This window comes from Hemitrygon akajei, chromosome 17 (assembly GCF_048418815.1).
Source record: "Hemitrygon akajei chromosome 17, sHemAka1.3, whole genome shotgun sequence".
Taxonomy (NCBI): Eukaryota; Metazoa; Chordata; class Chondrichthyes; order Myliobatiformes; family Dasyatidae; genus Hemitrygon; species Hemitrygon akajei.
The window spans coordinates 18425832-18445364 of record NC_133140.1 but is presented as its reverse complement, the minus strand read 5'-3'; the positions used below and the strand labels follow the sequence as shown (position 1 = coordinate 18445364).

General features: G+C 41.5%; 1 protein-coding gene and 1 long non-coding RNA gene across 2 annotated transcripts in view; one reads left to right on the top strand and one right to left on the bottom strand.

Moving 5' to 3' along the window:
• The window catches only part of LOC140740517 (uncharacterized), a 193127-nt gene that overhangs the window by 106717 nt on the left and 66877 nt on the right, over window positions 1-19533 (bottom strand). The window lies entirely within an intron of this gene.
• cngb1a (cyclic nucleotide gated channel subunit beta 1a) overlaps window positions 1-19533 on the top strand; it is a 144899-nt gene that overhangs the window by 70181 nt on the left and 55185 nt on the right. The window contains exons 19-25 of the mRNA XM_073069725.1: window positions 964-1017; window positions 1292-1345; window positions 2290-2349; window positions 3814-3858; window positions 8681-8734; window positions 11262-11373; window positions 13680-13716. Of these exons, the coding sequence (XP_072925826.1) occupies window positions 964-1017; window positions 1292-1345; window positions 2290-2349; window positions 3814-3858; window positions 8681-8734; window positions 11262-11373; window positions 13680-13716 (416 nt within the window). The remainder of the gene's footprint in view (window positions 1-963; window positions 1018-1291; window positions 1346-2289; window positions 2350-3813; window positions 3859-8680; window positions 8735-11261; window positions 11374-13679; window positions 13717-19533) is intronic.

The following is a 19533-nucleotide window of genomic DNA, read 5'->3' as shown; positions in this document are numbered from 1 at the left end:
TATAAGTCTGTTTCAAAGTTAAATCTTTGAATAAAGAAATCGTTGTGGTGTTACAGTGCGGTGTAACGGACATCTGCACTTAAAATTGAAAGAATGGGAGGGGACGCTGTGAAATATTGAAATATCGCACAAATTTCATACAGTAAACAAACACCATGAGATGAAAAGTAGGACATTTTTCTTGATACACAGAGGAACTTTGACAGGAATAATCTTCTGCCTTTTTTTCAAATAATGTTCTGAGATCTTTAAAATACACCCACGTAGGTGATTACTAAATTCTGGAAGGCATCTCCAACAATGCAGCACACTTTCAGTACTATTTTGAAATGCAAACCGAGATTACGTGTTCAGATAACATATGGAGTGGCTGAAGATATACAACTTGAGATCATTTAAAAAAAGAAAGTTCAGTGTAGATAGAATCCTGACGATTGTGTAGAAGGATATCAAATTACCTGAGAAATGTAATTAACTATTGATTTTTCTGAGTGCTGGGCCTTCTTCTGTCTCCAGGCTTGTGCCCACCTGTGAAAAGAAAATTACTGCTGTTTTTCACAGATTACAACATTTCAAATAATGTTTCATTTATTGTCAAACTTGGAATGTCTCGAGGCAGCTGCTCTCCTGCATAATTTGTTCCTGCTGCAAAATACCGGAAATACTGATTTTAATTAGCCAGTTAGACTACTCCCAAAAACTTTTTGTATCACACAATTAACAGACTGTGGCCCCAAGTGTTGTTTCTAAACTGTTCATTCTCTGGATTAGATTTCTGTCCCCTTCAGCAGTTTGAGTTTCATTTCACTGAAATCCCTCCCTTGTTACCGCTCACGTTAATTTGTTTGTGTACGTACATTGACTTACACAACAGCTCCTTGCCTGCAGAGATGCACTCTCGTGCAGGATTAGCCAAGCAGGCAGCCTGCTGATACTTATTACTTGTTTTGCTTTTACTGTCAGTCCAATGCTGCCGTGTGAGGAAATCGAAAGCAATGAAGACGTGCAATTGACAGGGTGAGTTCTCCACCTTCCTTCTCAGGGAGAGGATGATGGAAAGAGGGAAGAAGTGATCATTGCTGGCTATTGTTTTTACTGTGGTCACTAACAACTCCCAAATCCATTAAGAATGGGAACAGATCCATCATTGGCATAGAATTTAAGGATGTTTCCATTTGGCTCTGGAAATTCTACAGCTGAAATCCCCAGCAAGTAGTCCCTCTCCCAAGCCCCACAGATCTTTGTCCCATGTACTGTGCAGCTGTTTATTTCATTTCATTCTTTCTATTAGGCCAGTGCTGATACCTGAGGAAGTCAGCTGCTGTGAGGATACTCCAGCAACAGAGTAAGTCTTCCACATTCTTTCTCTTGGGGGTGGGGGAGGGGAGTGAGTAATAGGGCAGTGGAGCAGCAGAAATGAATATTCGAGTAAAGGTCAAGACTAGGGGGGGTGGGGTGGAAGTCAACCTGAATATCCCACAATGAAAGAAGGTAATTCAGAATGAGAAATGGGAATCCAGAAAGATGTATAGGGCTTTTAGCAGCTGAAACCTCTTCTGCCGTTCAATGTGATCCTAAATCCGTTTATCTAGCTCTTCCCCTCATCCCTTTATTAAAAGTGTCAATAACTTTTGGTTATCTAAAAGCTATCACCATTTGACTTAGATTTGTTGTTTTGTATAGCTCCCTTTGCCACTTGAGCAAGAGTTCCCAATTTCCTAACTTCACTCCTGAAAGAATCTGTATTGTATTTATGTAGAATATATAAACAAGGTACGTTGGTGTGGTGCCATCATATGTATGTGTGAGGTAAGAACCATGTGTTGGTCTACACTGCTGTTAGACCAAAATAACACACAGACCATCGTTAGCTGAATATTATTGTCTTCTTGGTCTTAATACAATCATAGCTTAGCAACAATACCAGTACAGTCCAAGTAGCTGAACTGCTCTGTGGTACAACTGTCCTCATTTTGGCAGGAGTCCCCAGAGTTTGTGAGGAGTACTTTGTAAGATTATCGTGTGTTGGGAAACAGTTAATTATGGAAAAGGACCATATACAACATACTGCTGTACTGAGGGGAATTCAAGGTGAAAGGGACAGAAAGACAGTGCTGCTGCCACTATTCCAAGCATATTTTTAGCTATTGCTTTAAACATACTGATTGTATTCTGGTCATTGGACTCTCCAAGAGTCCCTTCCCTATTAATACAGCACTGAACTGAAATGTTCCCTTCAATCCAGAGAATCCATTACATTTGGTGATTGAGGTTATTCCTCTGTTCTAGCAGCAGACAGGAAAAGGAGTGTGAAGAAAGCGACCAGAATGAGGATCCCCCGGTTATTGAGTGAGTTTATCAGCTTCCTTCTCATAAAAGGATAATGGCAAGTCAATGAAGAAGGGAGGGGATGCCAGGAAACATGTGAATATGGGGGAGCGAAAGGGTAAAATGTGAAGAGTGAGAGTAAAAGTCAAAGTGTTCTGTGGGAAATACCGATAATGCGTAAGAAGGTAAGAAATCTGAATATAGAACAGTTCAGCCATTCATCATGGCTTATCATAAAATCATATATTCTTACTGCACAGAAATAGGCCTTTCGGCCCACCATCTACATGTTGACCATCAGGTCCCCAACTGTACTTTCCACATTTTCAAGCAGTATATCGTAGCCTTCTTTGCCTGGTGATTCAAGTTCTTGTCCTGATGGTTCATAAATTTCGTGAGTCTTAGCCTTCACCATTCTCGAGCAGTATGTTTCAGATTCCAATCAGATGAAATACTTTTTCGCTAAGTCCCCTCTGTATATTTTATTCTGTACCTATGGCCTGTGGTTTTATCTACCTCTGCTAAGGGAAGAGTTTGTTATTATTCACCCTATGTCATTAATAATTTTGTGTATCTCAGTCATAGCCTCCTCAAACCCCTCTACTCCAAGAAAAACAAACCCAACATAATCAATCACAAACAAGAGAAAATCTACAGATGCAAATCCAACGTAACAACCAATACACTCTATCCCAGTCAAAAAATCCTATAAATCACTCTGATTCCAAAGATCTTTCCCTCTCATTTTGAATTTCCTCAATTATTATCTACAGATCTTGCAACATAGGATTCCATGTATTTGCAGCCTTTTGCATTAAGAAATCTCTCATCTGACCCCTAAATGACTGACCTCATCCTGAGTCAATGAACCTCTAACTCTCAAGAGAAAAATTTTTTAGTATCCAGACTTTAAAACATATACCATTCTGAAAGGATGTTAATGACCTCAACATCACCAATGTTTACAACCACCATAGCTTCCTGTACCCGGTGAGCATCGGCTACTGACATCACTTTGCAGATCTTGGCTCAGAGCAGGTGGAATGAGGTAGAGGGTGTTCCAGAACTGAATTCCCAGTCTTCCAAAATCTCTTCCACAACTATTGAGACTTAAACTTTGGATTCATGTCCAAAGTTTATTAAACAGCCTCTCTAGAATGGAAACCAAGATCCCAAAATTTCACATAGGTAAAATAAGAAAGAGAAGATGACCATTTCTCTTTATATTTCATAACTCAGTTGTATAATTATAGGAACATGTGAAGTCTGATGGCAGGAGATCAGCTTCTGCAGAGGAGATTCATTGTTTTATTGCAATTAACCATCCATTTCTGCATATAACCAGTAGCCAATCCAATTTTTTTTTCATTTTGGGCTACCGTGCAGTTCTTAGTTAAAACCTAAATAACTTTAAAAGTAACAAGTTGTTACCCTTTCTTCTCCTTGTATTGATGAGTCCTTTTTACAATATTTCCTGTTTATCAGCACAACGGAAGAAGAACCAAGCAGTGAGGACCTGCCACCAGTTCTGTGAGTCTTTCAGCTTACTTCTATTAGTAATGAAGAAAAGAGGGAAAGGCATAAATAAAGTTGTGGACCAATAAGTTATACGAATGAGCAAGTGTAAGGGGTGAAACAACCACAGGGAAAAGAGAAGCACTAACTGATAGAATGCAAGATAATTATTTGCAATGTGCAGTGGTTTGTACTAAATTACTGGTTGGCTCCCATTAAAGCACCTGAAGGATTGTATTCACAAAGCAAACATAGTTTGATCTGATCATTGTAAAACAGGCTGAAAGCAGACAAGATACAAAACCAAGAGCAATGATCATATACCGTGTTGAATTCAATAGCAATAAAGCAGCTTGCTTTGTTCTGGATGCTGTTAAGCTTCTGAGTGTTGGTGCTGCACCTAATCACGCAAGTGAAGATCCTCTTAACACTTCTGACTTCTGCCTTATAAACTGTGAAAGGATTTTGGCTAGTTAAATAAGAGTCATTTGCTCTTGAATGCCAATTACTGACATTCCCTCAAACCCAAAGAATATATGCTTGTTCAGAAAAGGTAGTAGGGATACTCCAGGTAATTATAGACCAGTGAGCCTTACATCTGTGGTGGGAAAGTTCTTGGAAAAGATTCTTAGAGATAGAATCTATGGGCATTTAGAGAATCATGGTCTGATCAGGGACAGTCAGCATGGCTTTGTGAAGGGCAGATCGTGTCTAACAAGCCTGATAGAGTTCTTTGAGGAGGTGACCAGGTATATAGATGAGGGGAGTGCAGTGGATGTGATCTACATGGATTTTAATAAGGCATTTGACAAGGTTCCACACGGTAGGCTTATTCAGAAAGTCAGAAGGCATGGGATCCAGGGAAGTTTGGCCAGGTGGATTCAGAATTGGCTTGCCTGCAGAAAGCAGAGGGTCATGGTGGAGAGAGTACATTCGGAATGGAGGGTTGTGACTAGTGGTGTCCCACAAGGATCTGTTCTGGGACCTCTACTTTTTGTGATTTTTATTAATGACCTGGATGTGGGGGTAGAAGGGTGGGTTGGCAAGCTTGCAGATGACACAAAGGTTGGTGGTGTTGTGGATAGTGTTGAGGGCTGTCGAAGGTTGCAGAGAGACATTGATAGGATGCAGAAGTGGGCTGATAAGTGGCAGATGGAGTTCAACCTGGAGAAGTGTGAGGTGGTACACTTTGGAAGGACAAACTCCAAGGCAGAGTACAAAGTCAATGGCAGGAGTAAATTGGGAGTGTGGAGGAGCAGAGGGATCTGGGGGTACATGTCCACAGATCCCTGAAAGTTGCCTCACAGGTAAATAGGGTAGTTAAGAAAGCTTATGGAGTGTTAGCTTTCATAAGTCGAGGGATAGAGTTTAAGAGTCGTGGGGTAATGATGCAGTTCTATAAAACTCTGGTTAGGCCACACTTAGAGTACTGTGTCCAGTTCTGATCGCCTCACTATAGGAAGGATATGGAAGCATTGGAAAGGGTACAGAGGAGATCTACCAGGATGCTGCCTGGTTTAGAGAGTGCATTATGATCAGAGATTAAGGGAGCTAGGACTTCACTCTCTGGAGAGAAGGAGGATGAGAGGAGACATGACAGAGGTATATAAGATATTAAGAGGAATAGATAGAGTGGACAGCCAGTGCCTCTTTCCCAGGGCACCACTGCTCAATACAAGAGGACATGGCTTTAAGGTAAGGGAAGGAAAGTTCAAGGGGGATATTAGAGGAAGGTTTTTCACTCAGAGAGTGGTTGGTGCGTGGAATGCACTGCCTGAGTCAGTGTTGGAGGCAGATACACTGGTGAAATTTAAGAGACTACTAGACAGGTATATGGAGGAATTTAAGGTGGAGGGTTATATGGGAGGCAGGGTTTAAGGGTTGGCACAACATTGTCGGCCGAACGGCCTGTACTGTGCTGTATTGTTCTTTGTTCTTTGTTCTTAGTCTAGTTTTTGTTTAGTAATGATCCTAAAGATGTTGAAGCTGAAGAATCTGATGTCAACACACCATTGAATGTTAAAGGCAGTACTTAGGCTTTTCCTTGTTGGCACTAGCCATTGACTGCTTCATACATAACAGGAATGTTAGTTGTAACCAGTTGGATGTTGGCTAGATCCAGCCAGGTGCCACTATGGATAGTTTCATTGAAAAACTGAGGGTGAACACTGTGCCACCATCATGAAGCACACACAAGTCTTTCTTGAAAATGGAGGAAAGTCAAAGATGAAACACTTGAAGATAGTTAGGAACAGGACAGCAACCTGAAAGATTCCACTGCAAGACCCCAGGTCTGAAAGATTTAGCCATCAACTGTAGCCATCATACCTTGAGCTAGCCTAACCTGGTTCAATGACTCTCTCAATGGTCTTCACAATCATAGCAGAGTCTTACAGTTAGAATCCTTGCAATTCCCATACCAGATGGTGAAACAGCTGTTCAGGGCACTCTCAATGGTGCTCCAGTGAAATGTGGTTAGAATGAGAGCTTCACTTGCCTCAATCTCCTCAGGAAGTGAATGCACTGCTGTGCCTTCTTGACTAAAGAGATGGTGTTGAGGGACCAGGTGAGATCAGCTGTGATGTGCTCTCCAAGAAACTTAGTGCTCCTGCCTCTCTCCATGGAGGAGCTGTTGATGTGCAGTAGGGAGTGGTCAGTCTGCACCTTCCTGAAGTCCATGATAATCGTTTTAGTATTGTCCATGTTAAAACTCAAGTTGTTGTGTTTGCACCAGTCCAAAAGCCACTCTACCTTCCACTATATGCCAGCTCATCAATGTTGCTGATGAAACCAACCACTGTTATGTCTTCAGTGAAGTTAATAATGTATTAGAGCTGGATCTAGCAGTACAGGCACACACCAGCAGTGTGAATGGTAGTGCCAGTGCTCTTCATGATGGAGATAGAGATGTTGCTGCCAACACAGATTGCCATGGAGAAGTCTAAGGTCCAGTAAGAGGGAGGAGTTGAGACCCAACAAGTACTATTTACCCAGCAGCTTCTGAGAAATGATTGTATTGAATGCCAAACTGAAGTTGCTGAACAGTATTCTGACATAGGAGCCACTATTCTCCAGGTGGGACAGGACTGAGTAGAGGGCAGAAGCTACTGCATTATCGGTGGGCCATTTTGGGTGATATGCACATTGATAAGGGTCCAATGTAGTGGGAAGGCAAGATTTACCCAGAGCTTCCTAGTCAACCATGACAGAAGGGGTTGGTGGGCTGAAAGTCTCACCTCTCTCTTGTGTTCCTAGATGCATAATGCGGAGAGGGAGAACAAGTAAGAATAAACTCAATGTGAGGAAATAAGCAAATGCAAAATAAAAATAAAGAAATAACATTTGGGAGCAGATGAGAAACAAGTCAAGTGAATGCACCTCACATACTTCCACTATGGAATTAGAATGAATTTCCATTTTGTAGTTCTTATCTGCCATTGCAAATAGTCAAACTGTTCATGGAAACTTCACAGTTTTCCTGTGTTGACTATCATCAACTGTTCTAGGTTAGGCAATTCACTATACAGCTTTTAATTAACCAGAGTTCTTGCCACTTTGCATTCAACACCCCTCATTTTTATACTCCTCTTATCAGTTGAAATGTTGTGTCTCAATCTTGTTGGCTCTGGCCTATCAGGCCAGCTTCCCATTGGTTCTGATCCAAACTAGCATTATTTTATTGTGCTTCTCACAAGTGATAACTTAAAATTAATGTATACCTTATACTCTGTTTGGGTAGCCTCCAACCTGATGGCATGAACATCAATTTCTCAAACTTCCTGTAATGCCTCCCTCGTCACCACTTCCGATCCCCTTATCCATTTCTCATGTAATCTCCTTGCTAGCCCATTGCCTCCCTCTGGTGCTCTCCCTCCCCTTTTTTCCTTTCTTCCATGGCCTTCTGTGTCTTTCACCCAATAACTTCCTAGCTCTTTGCTTCATCCCTCCCCTCCAGGTTTCACCTATCGCCTGGCATTTCTCTCTCCTCTCCCCCCACCTTTCCAATCTACTCCTCTGCTCTTTTTTCTTCAGTACTGCTGAAGGGTTTCGGCCTGAAAAATCGACTGTGCTTTTTACCATTAATGCTGCCTGACCTGCTAAGTTCCTCCAGCATTTTGTGTGTGTTGCTCAGATTTCCAGCACCTACAGATGTTCTCTTGTTTACATTTAAATTCTTTGTTGTTAATCGGAACAGGCCAGCCAGTTGCTAGGTTTGGGTTACTCAGGTCAGATAGAACCTGGATGTTCTATCATACTGAGGAATACTTCACAAATAACTTCTCATTTGGAAATTATGTCTAGATCAGCAGATTATCAAGAACATCATTATGTCCAAGTTTAAAACAGCTATTCCTGAGCAATTCACAAAGCAGCTCATAAAATGGAGATTACAGAGCAGCTTCACAAAATGACAGCCTCCATGTTCAACCATGTGGCAAGAACTAAGACAGTTGGTGTGTCTACTTCCACTGTCCCTGACTCATTCAAGTTCAATTTTTTATTCCATATTTTAATCCCTTCATGGTCAAAACCTATCCATCCACTGGAAATAATACTGTATATAGCTTATGTGTATAACCAGCAACCAATCAAAATATTATGTATATTGCTGGAAACTCTACCTCAATATCAAAACTTGGAAGATAATTTATATGTAGAAATTCAGTACTTGTGGTAATTTGCTACACTTTTCTACCTGTAAAGGCAGGTACCACTTTATTCCTATATATTATGAAACTTTTTTATCAATATGCCTCAAAAATATATACATCATATAATATTTGCAATGGTTTGTTGATGTTTAATTTTGGCTGACTATGGTTCATTTCTCTATCAGCCTGGTGCAGGTATGTGAAGAAGACATATGCACTGAGGATTTACCGCCTGCAGAGTGAGTCTACTAATACTTTGATCCAATAGGAGAGAAAGCCCAAATTGAGTGTGGAAAGACTGAGTGAATGAGAGAGTGAGACTATGCAGCAGACTGAGTGTTTGAGGGGATGGTGAGTGAGAAGGGCAGAGGCTGAAGGGTAATTGCCTCTGAGTGGCAAAGGTTGGCATCAGTTTGGATTGAGGGATCTTGACCAGCTGGGAAAATGGGCTGAAAAGATTGGCGAATGGAATGTAAAGCAGGCAGTTGTGAGGTGTTGTACTTCAGTAGGACCAGCCAGGGTAGGTCTTACATGGGGAATGGTCGGGCACTGAGGGGTGCTGTAGAACAAAGGGATCTGTGAATACAGGTCCATAATTTGAAGTCACAGGTAGATAGGGTCATTATGAAAGCTTCTGGCACAGTGGCCTTCATGAATCAAAGTATTGAATACAGGAGATGGGATGTTCTGTTGAAACTGTATGTATGGGACATTGGTGAAGCCCAACTTGCAGTATTGTGTGCAGCTTTGGTCAGCTACCTACATGGGAGATGTAAATGAGGTTGAAAGAGTTGAAAATTTACAAGGATGCTGCTGAGTCTGGAGTTACAAGAAAAGATTTAATAGATTAGGACTTTATTCCTTGGAATTCAGAAGATTAAGAGGATTTACAAAGAGGTATACAAAATTATGAGTAGCATAGATAGGACAAATGTAAGCAGGTTTTTTCCACTGAAGTTTTGTGGAACTATAACCAGAGATGGGGAAATGGTGAAAATTTTAAGGGGAACATCATGTGAGGACAACTTCTTCAGTCAGAGGGTTGTGAGAGTGTGGAATGAGCTGCCAGCACCAAGTGGTGCATGCATCCTCGATTTCAACGTTTAAGAGAAGTTTGGATAGGTACATTGTGGTCCCGGTGCAGGTCGATAGGAGCAGGCAGTTTAAATGTTTCGTCACGGTCTAGATGGGCCAAAGGCCTGTTTCCGTGTTGTACTTTTCTATGACTCTATGAGCGTGAGGCTATTTGGAGTGGGAGTAAGTCTGGGAGGCACTGATCGAGACTCGCCCGGGTTGGATGATAAGTATTTCATTCTCATCTTTTATTTTCTTGCCGCTAGATTTATTGACCAATTCTTTTAGATCTGTTCTATCGAGCAACATATAGTACGATAGATTACTTTGTGATTATGTTTACTATTTTAAGTGCCCGATTATTATCCAGTTTGAACCTCCCTGCCAAACATGTGTAGTGGGGCCTGTGAAACATTCTGTGATTGAAGGAATAATTGGTGCAGGTTATCAATATGTTTGTGTGCAAGGGAGGGCAAATCCGGGCTCGGCGGCAGGTAACTCCTGACGTCGCTCGAGTCAATCTCTCTGGCTGGCTGCTCCCTAGCAACTGGCGCTGCCTGCGTCGGTCTCCTGGCAACGGGAGCTGGGCTGGAGCTGTCCTTGCAGGGCTGGTGCTGACGAGCCGGGCGCGGACACCGCAACTCCGCTCGAACACAACGGAGGCGTCCGATTCTCTGCGGCGGGGTGAGGATACCGGTCTTTGTATTAACGGCAACACGGTAATACAGATTAAGCAGCACGCGGCAGAAAGTCCGCTGAGTCGTTTGGCTATAAGAAAACGTTAGGCTTCACAAATCTTTTATTTGTCGACCTGTGGAGCAGTGGGGTCCTCTCGGTCTACGCTGGGGGTAGAGAGTGATGGTTAAAGGGAGTGAATAATTCGCCCATTATAGGAGCCATTCATTTTAAACTCACGCTAATAAAAAGAAGAAATTTTTATATAACTCGCTGATGATCCGGTTTAATTAAGCTGTAAATCCACCCCACACTGGGAGAGGCGTTGAATGCTTGCGGCGTAAACAAGAGATCGGCGCGATTCTATCCTAGCCGCGTGATTTTTACACAATGTTGGAACTGCTCCTGGTCCAAAACATTCCTGCCCACTGCCCCCCAACAACCGCCCACATACATACACACACACACACACACACACACACACACACACACACACACACACACACACACACACACACACACACACACACACACACACACACACACACACACACACACACACACACACACACAGTTCTGCCTTCCCGACTACTGCGCGCACCTTCTCTCCCACCTACCAAACGGACGGACTGGGATCCCCCCACGGGACTCAGGCAGGAGTTTGACTTAGACCAAGAATGCTTTAACTGGTGAAAATGACAGGAAAAGACAAGCAGAGCCAATAGCCCTGGTCTCATGTCGGGTCTAGTAGTTTCCTGTCCCTGTGGGAGATACAACTCTAGAAAAATCCTCTGAGTACAAATTGTTGCTTCCGCACCTGATCTGATAACCAAACCAGAAGATCAACTTTGACTGTCCACTTGGATGCTTCCTTTCTGCTGAGTTCATCCAGTATCTTTCCTTTCCTGGGTTGTCACACGTGTAGAAACCTCCCCGTGGGTTGTCCGTTTTGTGATCTGTCCAGATGATGCTCAATAAGCATGAAGTGTTACAGACTTTGTCTCTTGTGTTTTGTAGTGACCAGAATAGTGTCTGCCCTGAGGACACAGAGCAGATTGTGCAACCATGTTATGACGAAGTGGTCGAATATCAATTAATTGAAGCTGCTGAAGCGAGCCACCAACATGAGGTAAGGTGTAAAGGCACAACAATCTCTTCCCTCACTTTCTGTAGTAACCTGGGGGCCCTGAGGACTTATCCATCCTAATGTTTTCAAAAGTTCCAGCATATCCTCTTTCTTAACATTGACTCTGGAGAAGTTTGACAATAATACAGTAAAGTGACCTAACAGCTGATAGGAAGAAAACTGTAAATTGCATAGTCAACTGAGTATGAAAATAACAACTGAAATTATTTTATATAGAGTAATGCATTTGGGGAAAGCAAGCAAGGCAAAGAAACACAAAATAAATTACAGGATCTTGAGAATGTATGACAACAGATTCCTCAGGGTAGAAAGGAAGATAGATCATAAAGGCATATGAGACACTTCCATTTATAAGCACATGAAAGTCGTACCTTAACCATGATAATTTAGATATGCCATGGAAATACACAGTGAAATGTGTTGTATTAACAACCAACACAACCTAAGGATGTGCTGGGGACAGCCCACAAGTGTTGTCACACATCCCAGCACCAGTGTAGCATGTCCACAACCACTAGGCGTCAATCCCAGGACTCATTGATCATGGGACTTTGACCTCCAGGCCTAGACCCTGGATTCACAAGAAGCTCCAACACCAGGTCTCACCAGGCCTGGCAGTCGGGGGTGTCCTTGGAGCCCACTGACTTTGGTCCTTGACCATAGGGATCTCTGGCCTTTATTCTCCATGCCTGCTGACCCAACATTTGCCCTTGGGGATTGCTGACCTTCAACAGTGCAGTGCACTGACCGGTCTCTGAACTCTGGCTTCTGCCCCTAACTCTTCATTTATTACCTCTGACCTCTAGTGCTTCCTCATCCCTGTCCCTAAACCCTAACCTGAGCCATAACTCCCCTCACTGTCCCCAGAACTATCCCTATGAACCTAAGTATCAATTACATCTGAGCCATGATCTCAATGGACATTGTAGCTCAGTGCCATCTCAAAGTTTCAAAGGTTCATCTATTATCAATGTATGTATGCAGTATACAGCTCTGAGATTCATCTTCTCCAGATAGCAATGAAGCAAAGAAAACCATGGAGGTCATTCAAAGAGAAACATCAACCTCCCACTCAAAAAAAAAACAATCTCGCAAGCGCAACACCATCAACATGCCCCCACACAAAAAACTAACAAATCACTCCAAACGACAAGAACATCAAACCCCAAACCCACAACAACACTCCCCCCCAACACATACACAAAATAAACTAACAAATCACTCCAACCGGCAACAAGGAAAAATGGGCAAGAACACAGAATGTGAAAAACAGAGAAGTGACAGAGTCCACAGTCCAATTCATAAATCACAGAACGTTGGTAACATCCACCAATAGCTTCGAGGGAGAGAGAGAGAGACCACTTGATCGCAGAACCCTTCTAAGATGTATCACACACAGACTGCTTATCCGGCAGCAGTGAGTGGCTGTCACACCAGCGAGCAAGAGACAGGTAGTCAGTGCTGAACACTCTCTCACCTCCAAATACCTCTACGCTTCAATTGCTCAGATCAGTGAGAAATGGAGTTGATCATGGGCTCACACTCTCTAACCTTTCTCGGCTCGAGGCCACTGGTGCTTGCCTCCAATTCCCAAGAACAATAGTAAATGAACACAAGAGACAACTGTGAGTGTTTGGTCTCCAGATTCCAGTAAATCTGTGCCACCACCAGAACAGGTGCAGAGAAAGGTTACGAGAATGTTACCAGAGTTCAAGAATCTTATTTATTTAGAAAGATAGAGTAAAGTTGTTTTTTTTTTTAAGTAGAGAAACAGCACATGTGAAAAGTACTTAGATGAGGACTTGATGTGCCTCATTTTACAAGGTTACACATAAGTCTAGGAAGTGAGATTAGACTAATTTACTAGATTGTCTACCCTGTGTGAATTGCTTCCTTCTGAGTTTAAATTACTATAATTCTATAACGCAGACAAGAAACCCCTCCCCTTCCCCCCCACATGCAGTGTGTGCACATATGCATCTACATATACAACGCAAAATAATGCTTAGAAGTGCATGAATCATTCATTATCAAATAAAAGTCACAGATTCTTTGAAGCATTTGGCTCACCACATCCATGGAAACCTCTCTGTCATCTACATAAATCCCATTTGCTCTCATAAGGACCCATATCCTTCTACGTATTTCTTATTTAAATGTCTGTCTAAATAATAGTAATAAATGAAAAAAATTTGTAATATATTTTGTACAGAAAAAGTATCTCCAATCATTTGATAATATTTACTTTTTCATGATAATTATGTTGTTACTTTTACATTTTAAATAAGGAGGAGGAGGTTCTGAAGACTAAGTTAGAACAAGAAGGTAAGTGTTCTAAGAGCATTGCTTAGCACAAAACAATAATTGGGGTTATTAATAATTACATCATTGTTGCATGGCTACATGTGCCTTTGGACAGTGTGAGGTCAGATTTGTCTCAACAGGGTGGGAATTGTTTCATGCAAAATACTTTAGGTGTTACAGTCTGACAAGTGATGTCTGAGATGAAGTATATATAATAGTCTGAAGTGAAATGTTTGTACAGTCTGGGGTGAAATATTTGTTACAGTCTGGGGTGAAATGACTTTTACAGTCTGAGGTGAAATGTCTGTTACAGTCTGGGATGTAAAGTGTGTTACAGTCTTAAGTAATGTATGGTACAGTCTAAGATGCAAAGTATTGGACAGTTTGAGATGTGATGTATGCTATGCTATGAGATGTGGTGTGCTGCAATGGCTGAGATTAGATCCATACAAACATGAAAGGCAATGTAAATTATACTTATGGTACAGTGAACATTGTATTGCATGTTATGTTGTCCAAAAAGCAGTATTAAATCTCCAACTCAATATGTAAACCTACAATAAAAACAGAGAATGCTAGCAATACTCAATAAGTCAGCCAGCATCTGTGGAGAGAGAAACCTAGTTAACATTTCAGCACTGAACTTTCTTCAGAACAGATCACTGACCTGAAAAGTTTAAAAAAAATGCAGATACAGGACATAAAATGTTAACTGCTTTTCTGTCTACAGATACTCGCAGGCTCACCATCATCCTTTGTTTTTATTTAGGGTTTCCAGCATCTGTCAAATGTTGCTTTTGACTGAAACCTGCTTTTGCTCTTTAGTTGCAGACACTCTGTGCTGAGCCATTGTCAGTACAAGTTGATGCACATTCCTAGTAACCAGCATCATGTCTAAACGAAGTACCGACGTAGCCTTAGTCCATCTCGTTCGTGATGTGCCGCTGACTCCTGGATGCTCCTCCCCCAATTCCCAGTATGCTTTAGAATTGCCCAATGTACCCAGCTACCGTCCCTCAAATTCTCGGCTACCTCCACTTAGCCCTAGGAAGCAGACATCTGGTGTCATAAACCCCAGCTTCTTGCCTGAGGAGTGGTCTCCATTGCATTGTATAGGTGAACATTATATGTGCTACGTTTGTGTTTCATGATCTCCTTTTAGTGCATTTTCTTGGTTTTATATACCTGCATGTGATGGCCTAGATTGAATCCTGTATGTTAAGAACATCCTTGTGGTTTGTGATATGCATTCATGGTCAATATTTAAATTCACAAATAAAAAAATCTGGCCTATCTCCTGCTGGGGCCTGAAGCCATTTTTCTGGCCAACCAACATTTCCTTAAGACCATAATGGCAGGCCATTCACCCAATGATAGGTGCTGATCTTGATGTCCATTTATACTAAAATTCCTCCTCTTTTGTATTATCCATATCCCTCCATTTCTTTCATATGTGTCAATCTAAAAACCCTTAAACTCCACCAATCTGCCTGTTTCCACTAGTACCCACTAGTGATCTACTCCAGGTACCTATCACTCTCTGTGTAAAAAACTTACTCCTTACATGGCCTTTAAACTTACCCTCTAATCTTTCCAATATTTTTAATTAATTTACATATAAGAATACAGAGTACAAGAAAAAAAAAATATATATATATCAATACATCATACTAAATCACATATAAAGACTCCTTACTCTATATTCATACAGATTAATTAATTTGTAACATTGAAATATAGTAATTTTATTATATTCAAAAAATCTAACCCACTACCAAGACCGAAGCTAATTAGTAAAGAAAAAAAGGAAAAAAAATATTAGTCATCATTGGTGCTTTTACAGCAAATTAAAGGTTTTGAAAATAATTCAAAAAAGGTCCCCACAATGTTTGAAAGTCTTGGCTAGATTCAGAGATTGAACATCGAATCTTCTCTAAATTTAAAAATGACATGACATCACATCACATCACATAGGAGGGGCCGCATCTTTCCATTCAAGCAAGAGCGTCCTTCTGGCCATAAGAGAAAATAAAGCCAAAATGTGCAAGTCAGATGACTCCAAAATAATATCCTTCCCTCCAACAATACCAAATAAAGTGGTCAAAGGATTAGGCTTAAGTTTACTTTGAAAAGTATCGAGAAAGTTTGAAATACTTCTTTCCAATATTTTCCAAGACTCAGACATGTCCAAAACATATGAATGAGTGAAGCTTCTCCATTATTACATTTATCATAATACAGAGATATTTCTAAATAAAAATGAGACAACTTATCCTTGGTCATATCCTTGGACCACTTTAAATTGTAGGAGAGATTGGTGGGCACGTAACGATAAAGTGCTAACCAATTTAAAAATTCCCCTCTAATCTTAAAAGAATGTCCTCTGGTATTTGACATTTCTACCCTGGGTCATAGAGTCATAGAGAAGTACATCACAGAAACAGGCCCTTTGGCCCATCTAGTCCATGCCAAAACCATTCAAACTGCATGCTTCCATTGACTATAGCCCTCCATACCCCTACACTTCCTATCCACACTTCTCTTAAACTTTCACATGCACCACTTGTGCTGGCAGTTCATTCCACACTCTCACCACCCTCTGAGTGAAGAAATTTCCCCTCATGTTCCCCTTAAACTTTTCACCTTTCAACCTTAGCCCATGACTTTGGTTGTAGTCCCACCCAACCTCAGTGGAAAATACCTGCTTGCATTTACCCTATCTATACCCCTCATAATTTTATATGCCTCTATCAAATCTCCTTTCTATCTTCTACATTCTAAGAAATACAGCCCTAACCTATTCAATCCTTCCTTATAATTCTGGTCCTCCAGACCTGGCAACTCCTTGTAAATTTCCTCTGTACTCTTTCAAACTTATTTACATCTTTCCTGTAGGTAGGTGACCAAAACTGCACACAATACCCCAAATTAGGCCTCAGCAACATATTAGACAACTTCAATATAACATCCCATCTCCTGTACTCAATACATTAATTTATGAAGGCCAATGTATCAAAAGCTTTCTTTACAACCCTGTCTACATGTGACACAACTTTCAATGAATTATGGACCCGTATTCCCAGATCCTTTTGTTCTACATCACTCCTCAGTGCCCTACCATTCACTGTTTAAGTCCTACTCTGGTCTGTCCTCCCGAAGTACTTGTCTGTGTTAAATTCTATCTGCCCATTTTTCCAACTGATGCAGATCCCTCTGCAAGCCACGGTGTAAGCATTCCTTGCTGTCCACTACACCCCCAACATTGGTCAGACTCGCAGCCTGAAATTTGCTAGTTTTTGTTTAGAGCCTTTTTTTTAAACAGCAGAACAACATTGGCTATCCTGCAATCCTCTGGTACCTCACCTGTCACTAAGGATGATTTAAATATCTCTGCTACACTTACATCCCATATGGTCCAAGGGAACACCTTGTCAAGGCTTGGTGATTTATCCACCCTGATTTGCCTCAGGATAGAAAACACTCCTCCTCTGCAATCTGTACAGGGTCCATGAAGTTGATCTGCTTTACCTCACTTCTAGAGACTCTGTGTCCATGTCTTGAGAAAATATAGATGCAAAAAAATTTACTTAAAGATCTCCCCCATCTGCTTTGGCTCCACACATGGATTACCATTCTGGTCTTCCAGAGGACCAATTTTGTCCCTGCAATCCTTTTGCTCTTAACAGATCTGTAGAATCCCTTAGGATTCCCCTTCACCTTGTCTGCTAGAGCAACTTCATGCCTTCTTTAAGCCTTCCTGAGTTTTTTCTTAAACGTTCTCTTGCACCTCATTAGTTCCTACTGCCTATACCTGCTAAGCACCACCTGTTTTTCTTAACCAGGACCTCAATATCTCTTGAAAACCTAGGTTCCCTCCTTTCCTTTACCTTTTATTCTGACAGGCACATATAAGCTTTGTACTCTCAAAATTTCTCGCTTTTGATGGCCTCCCACTTTCCATGTATGCCTTTGCCAGAAAACAGCCTGTCCCAATCCATACTTGCCAGATCATTTCTGATACCATCAACATTGGCCCTTCTCCAATTTAGAATCTCACCAACGAACCAGATCTATCTTTTTGAATATTTAATTTGAAACTAATAGCATTGTGGTCACTGGATGCAAAGTGTTCCCCTACACAAACTTCTGTCACCTGCCCTGTCTCATTCCCTGATAGCTGATCCTATGTTACACATTCTTTCATTGGGACTTCTATATACTGATGAAGGAGACTTTCCTGAACACATTTGACAAACTCTATCCCATCTAGTCATTTTACTGTATAGGATTCCCAGTCAACATGTGGAAAACTAAAACCACCTACTATAACAATCTTATGTTTCTTACAACAGTCTGCGATCTCTCTACAAATTTGTTCCTCTAAACCCTTTGGCCTGTTGGGTGGTCTGTAATTTCCCCCATTAATGAGGCAATTCCTTTTTTATTTCTCATTTACACCTCACTATCTCATAATGCCTCACTAATCAAGTTCTCCAGTCTTTCTGGGATGTAGCACTGCCATGACATTTTCCCTTTTTTATTAACACCACCCCTCCTCTTTTAATCCCTCCCACTCTATCACATCTAAAACAATGGAATCCCAGAATATTGAGCTGCCAGTCCTGCCCCTCCTGTAAACAAGCCTCACTAATGGCTACAACATCATAATTCCAGGTGTTGATACATACCCTGAGCTCATCCGCCTTTCCTATGATACTTCTTGCATTGAAATATATGCAGCTCAGGACACTGGTCGCACCATGCTTGACCTTTTGATTCCTGACTTTGTCTGAGGTCTTACCAACATCTGCCTCCACAGCCTCTCCACTAACCGTTCTGGTACTCTAGTTCCCATCCCTCTGCAATTCTAGCTTTAACCCTACCGTGCAACATTAGCAAACCTTCCTGCTTGGATCTTGGTCCCCTTCCAGTTCAGGGGCAAACCATCCCTTCTGTAAAGGTCCCACCTGCCCAATGATCCACAAATCTTATGCCCTCCCTCCTATACCAACTCCTTCGCCACGTGTTATCTGTAAAATCTTCCTAGTTCTGGGCTCACTAGCATGTGGGATAGGTAACAATCTTGAGATCACAATCCTGGAGTCCTACCCTCTAACTCCCTGAATTCACTTTGCAGAACCTCGTAACTCATCCTACCCATGTCATTGGTACCTACGTGGGGAAAAGATTCTGACTGTCATAATTTTTTAAAAATCCCTTGTTAGGTTTCTACTCTGCCCCCAATGCTCTGGGGAGAACAACCAAATTTCTCGAGTCTTTGTTTATTCCTCACACCCTCTACTCCAGGCACATCATGGTAAGCCCCTTTTGCACCCTTTCCATAGTCTCCACCCCCTTAACAGAACACTTAATACTCCACTGGTTTAATATAGATACAGCATGACTTTCTTACTCTTATATTCACTGCCCTTACCAATGAAGGCAAGCATGCCATCTGCTTTTTTTCCACATCCACTTGCGCAGGCACTTTCAGTAAACAATAGAGCTGGACCCCAACATCCCTCTGTACTGATTACTACTAAAGGGTCTACCATTAATTGTATACTTTCTCTTTTCCTTTGCCCTCTCAAAAAAAACACCTCATATTTGCCTAGACTAACCTCCATCTGCCATTTCTCCATCCATATCTGTAACTAATCTATATCCTGCTGTCTTCTTTGATAGACAAAGTACATTTATTATCAAAGTATGTATGCAATATAGATCCCTGAGGTTCACCAACCCTGTGATTGTGGAGTCCTTTACGCTGTCACAACTCCACAAATCTTAATGTCACCTGTAAACTTGCTTATCCATCCATCTACATTTTCATCTGAA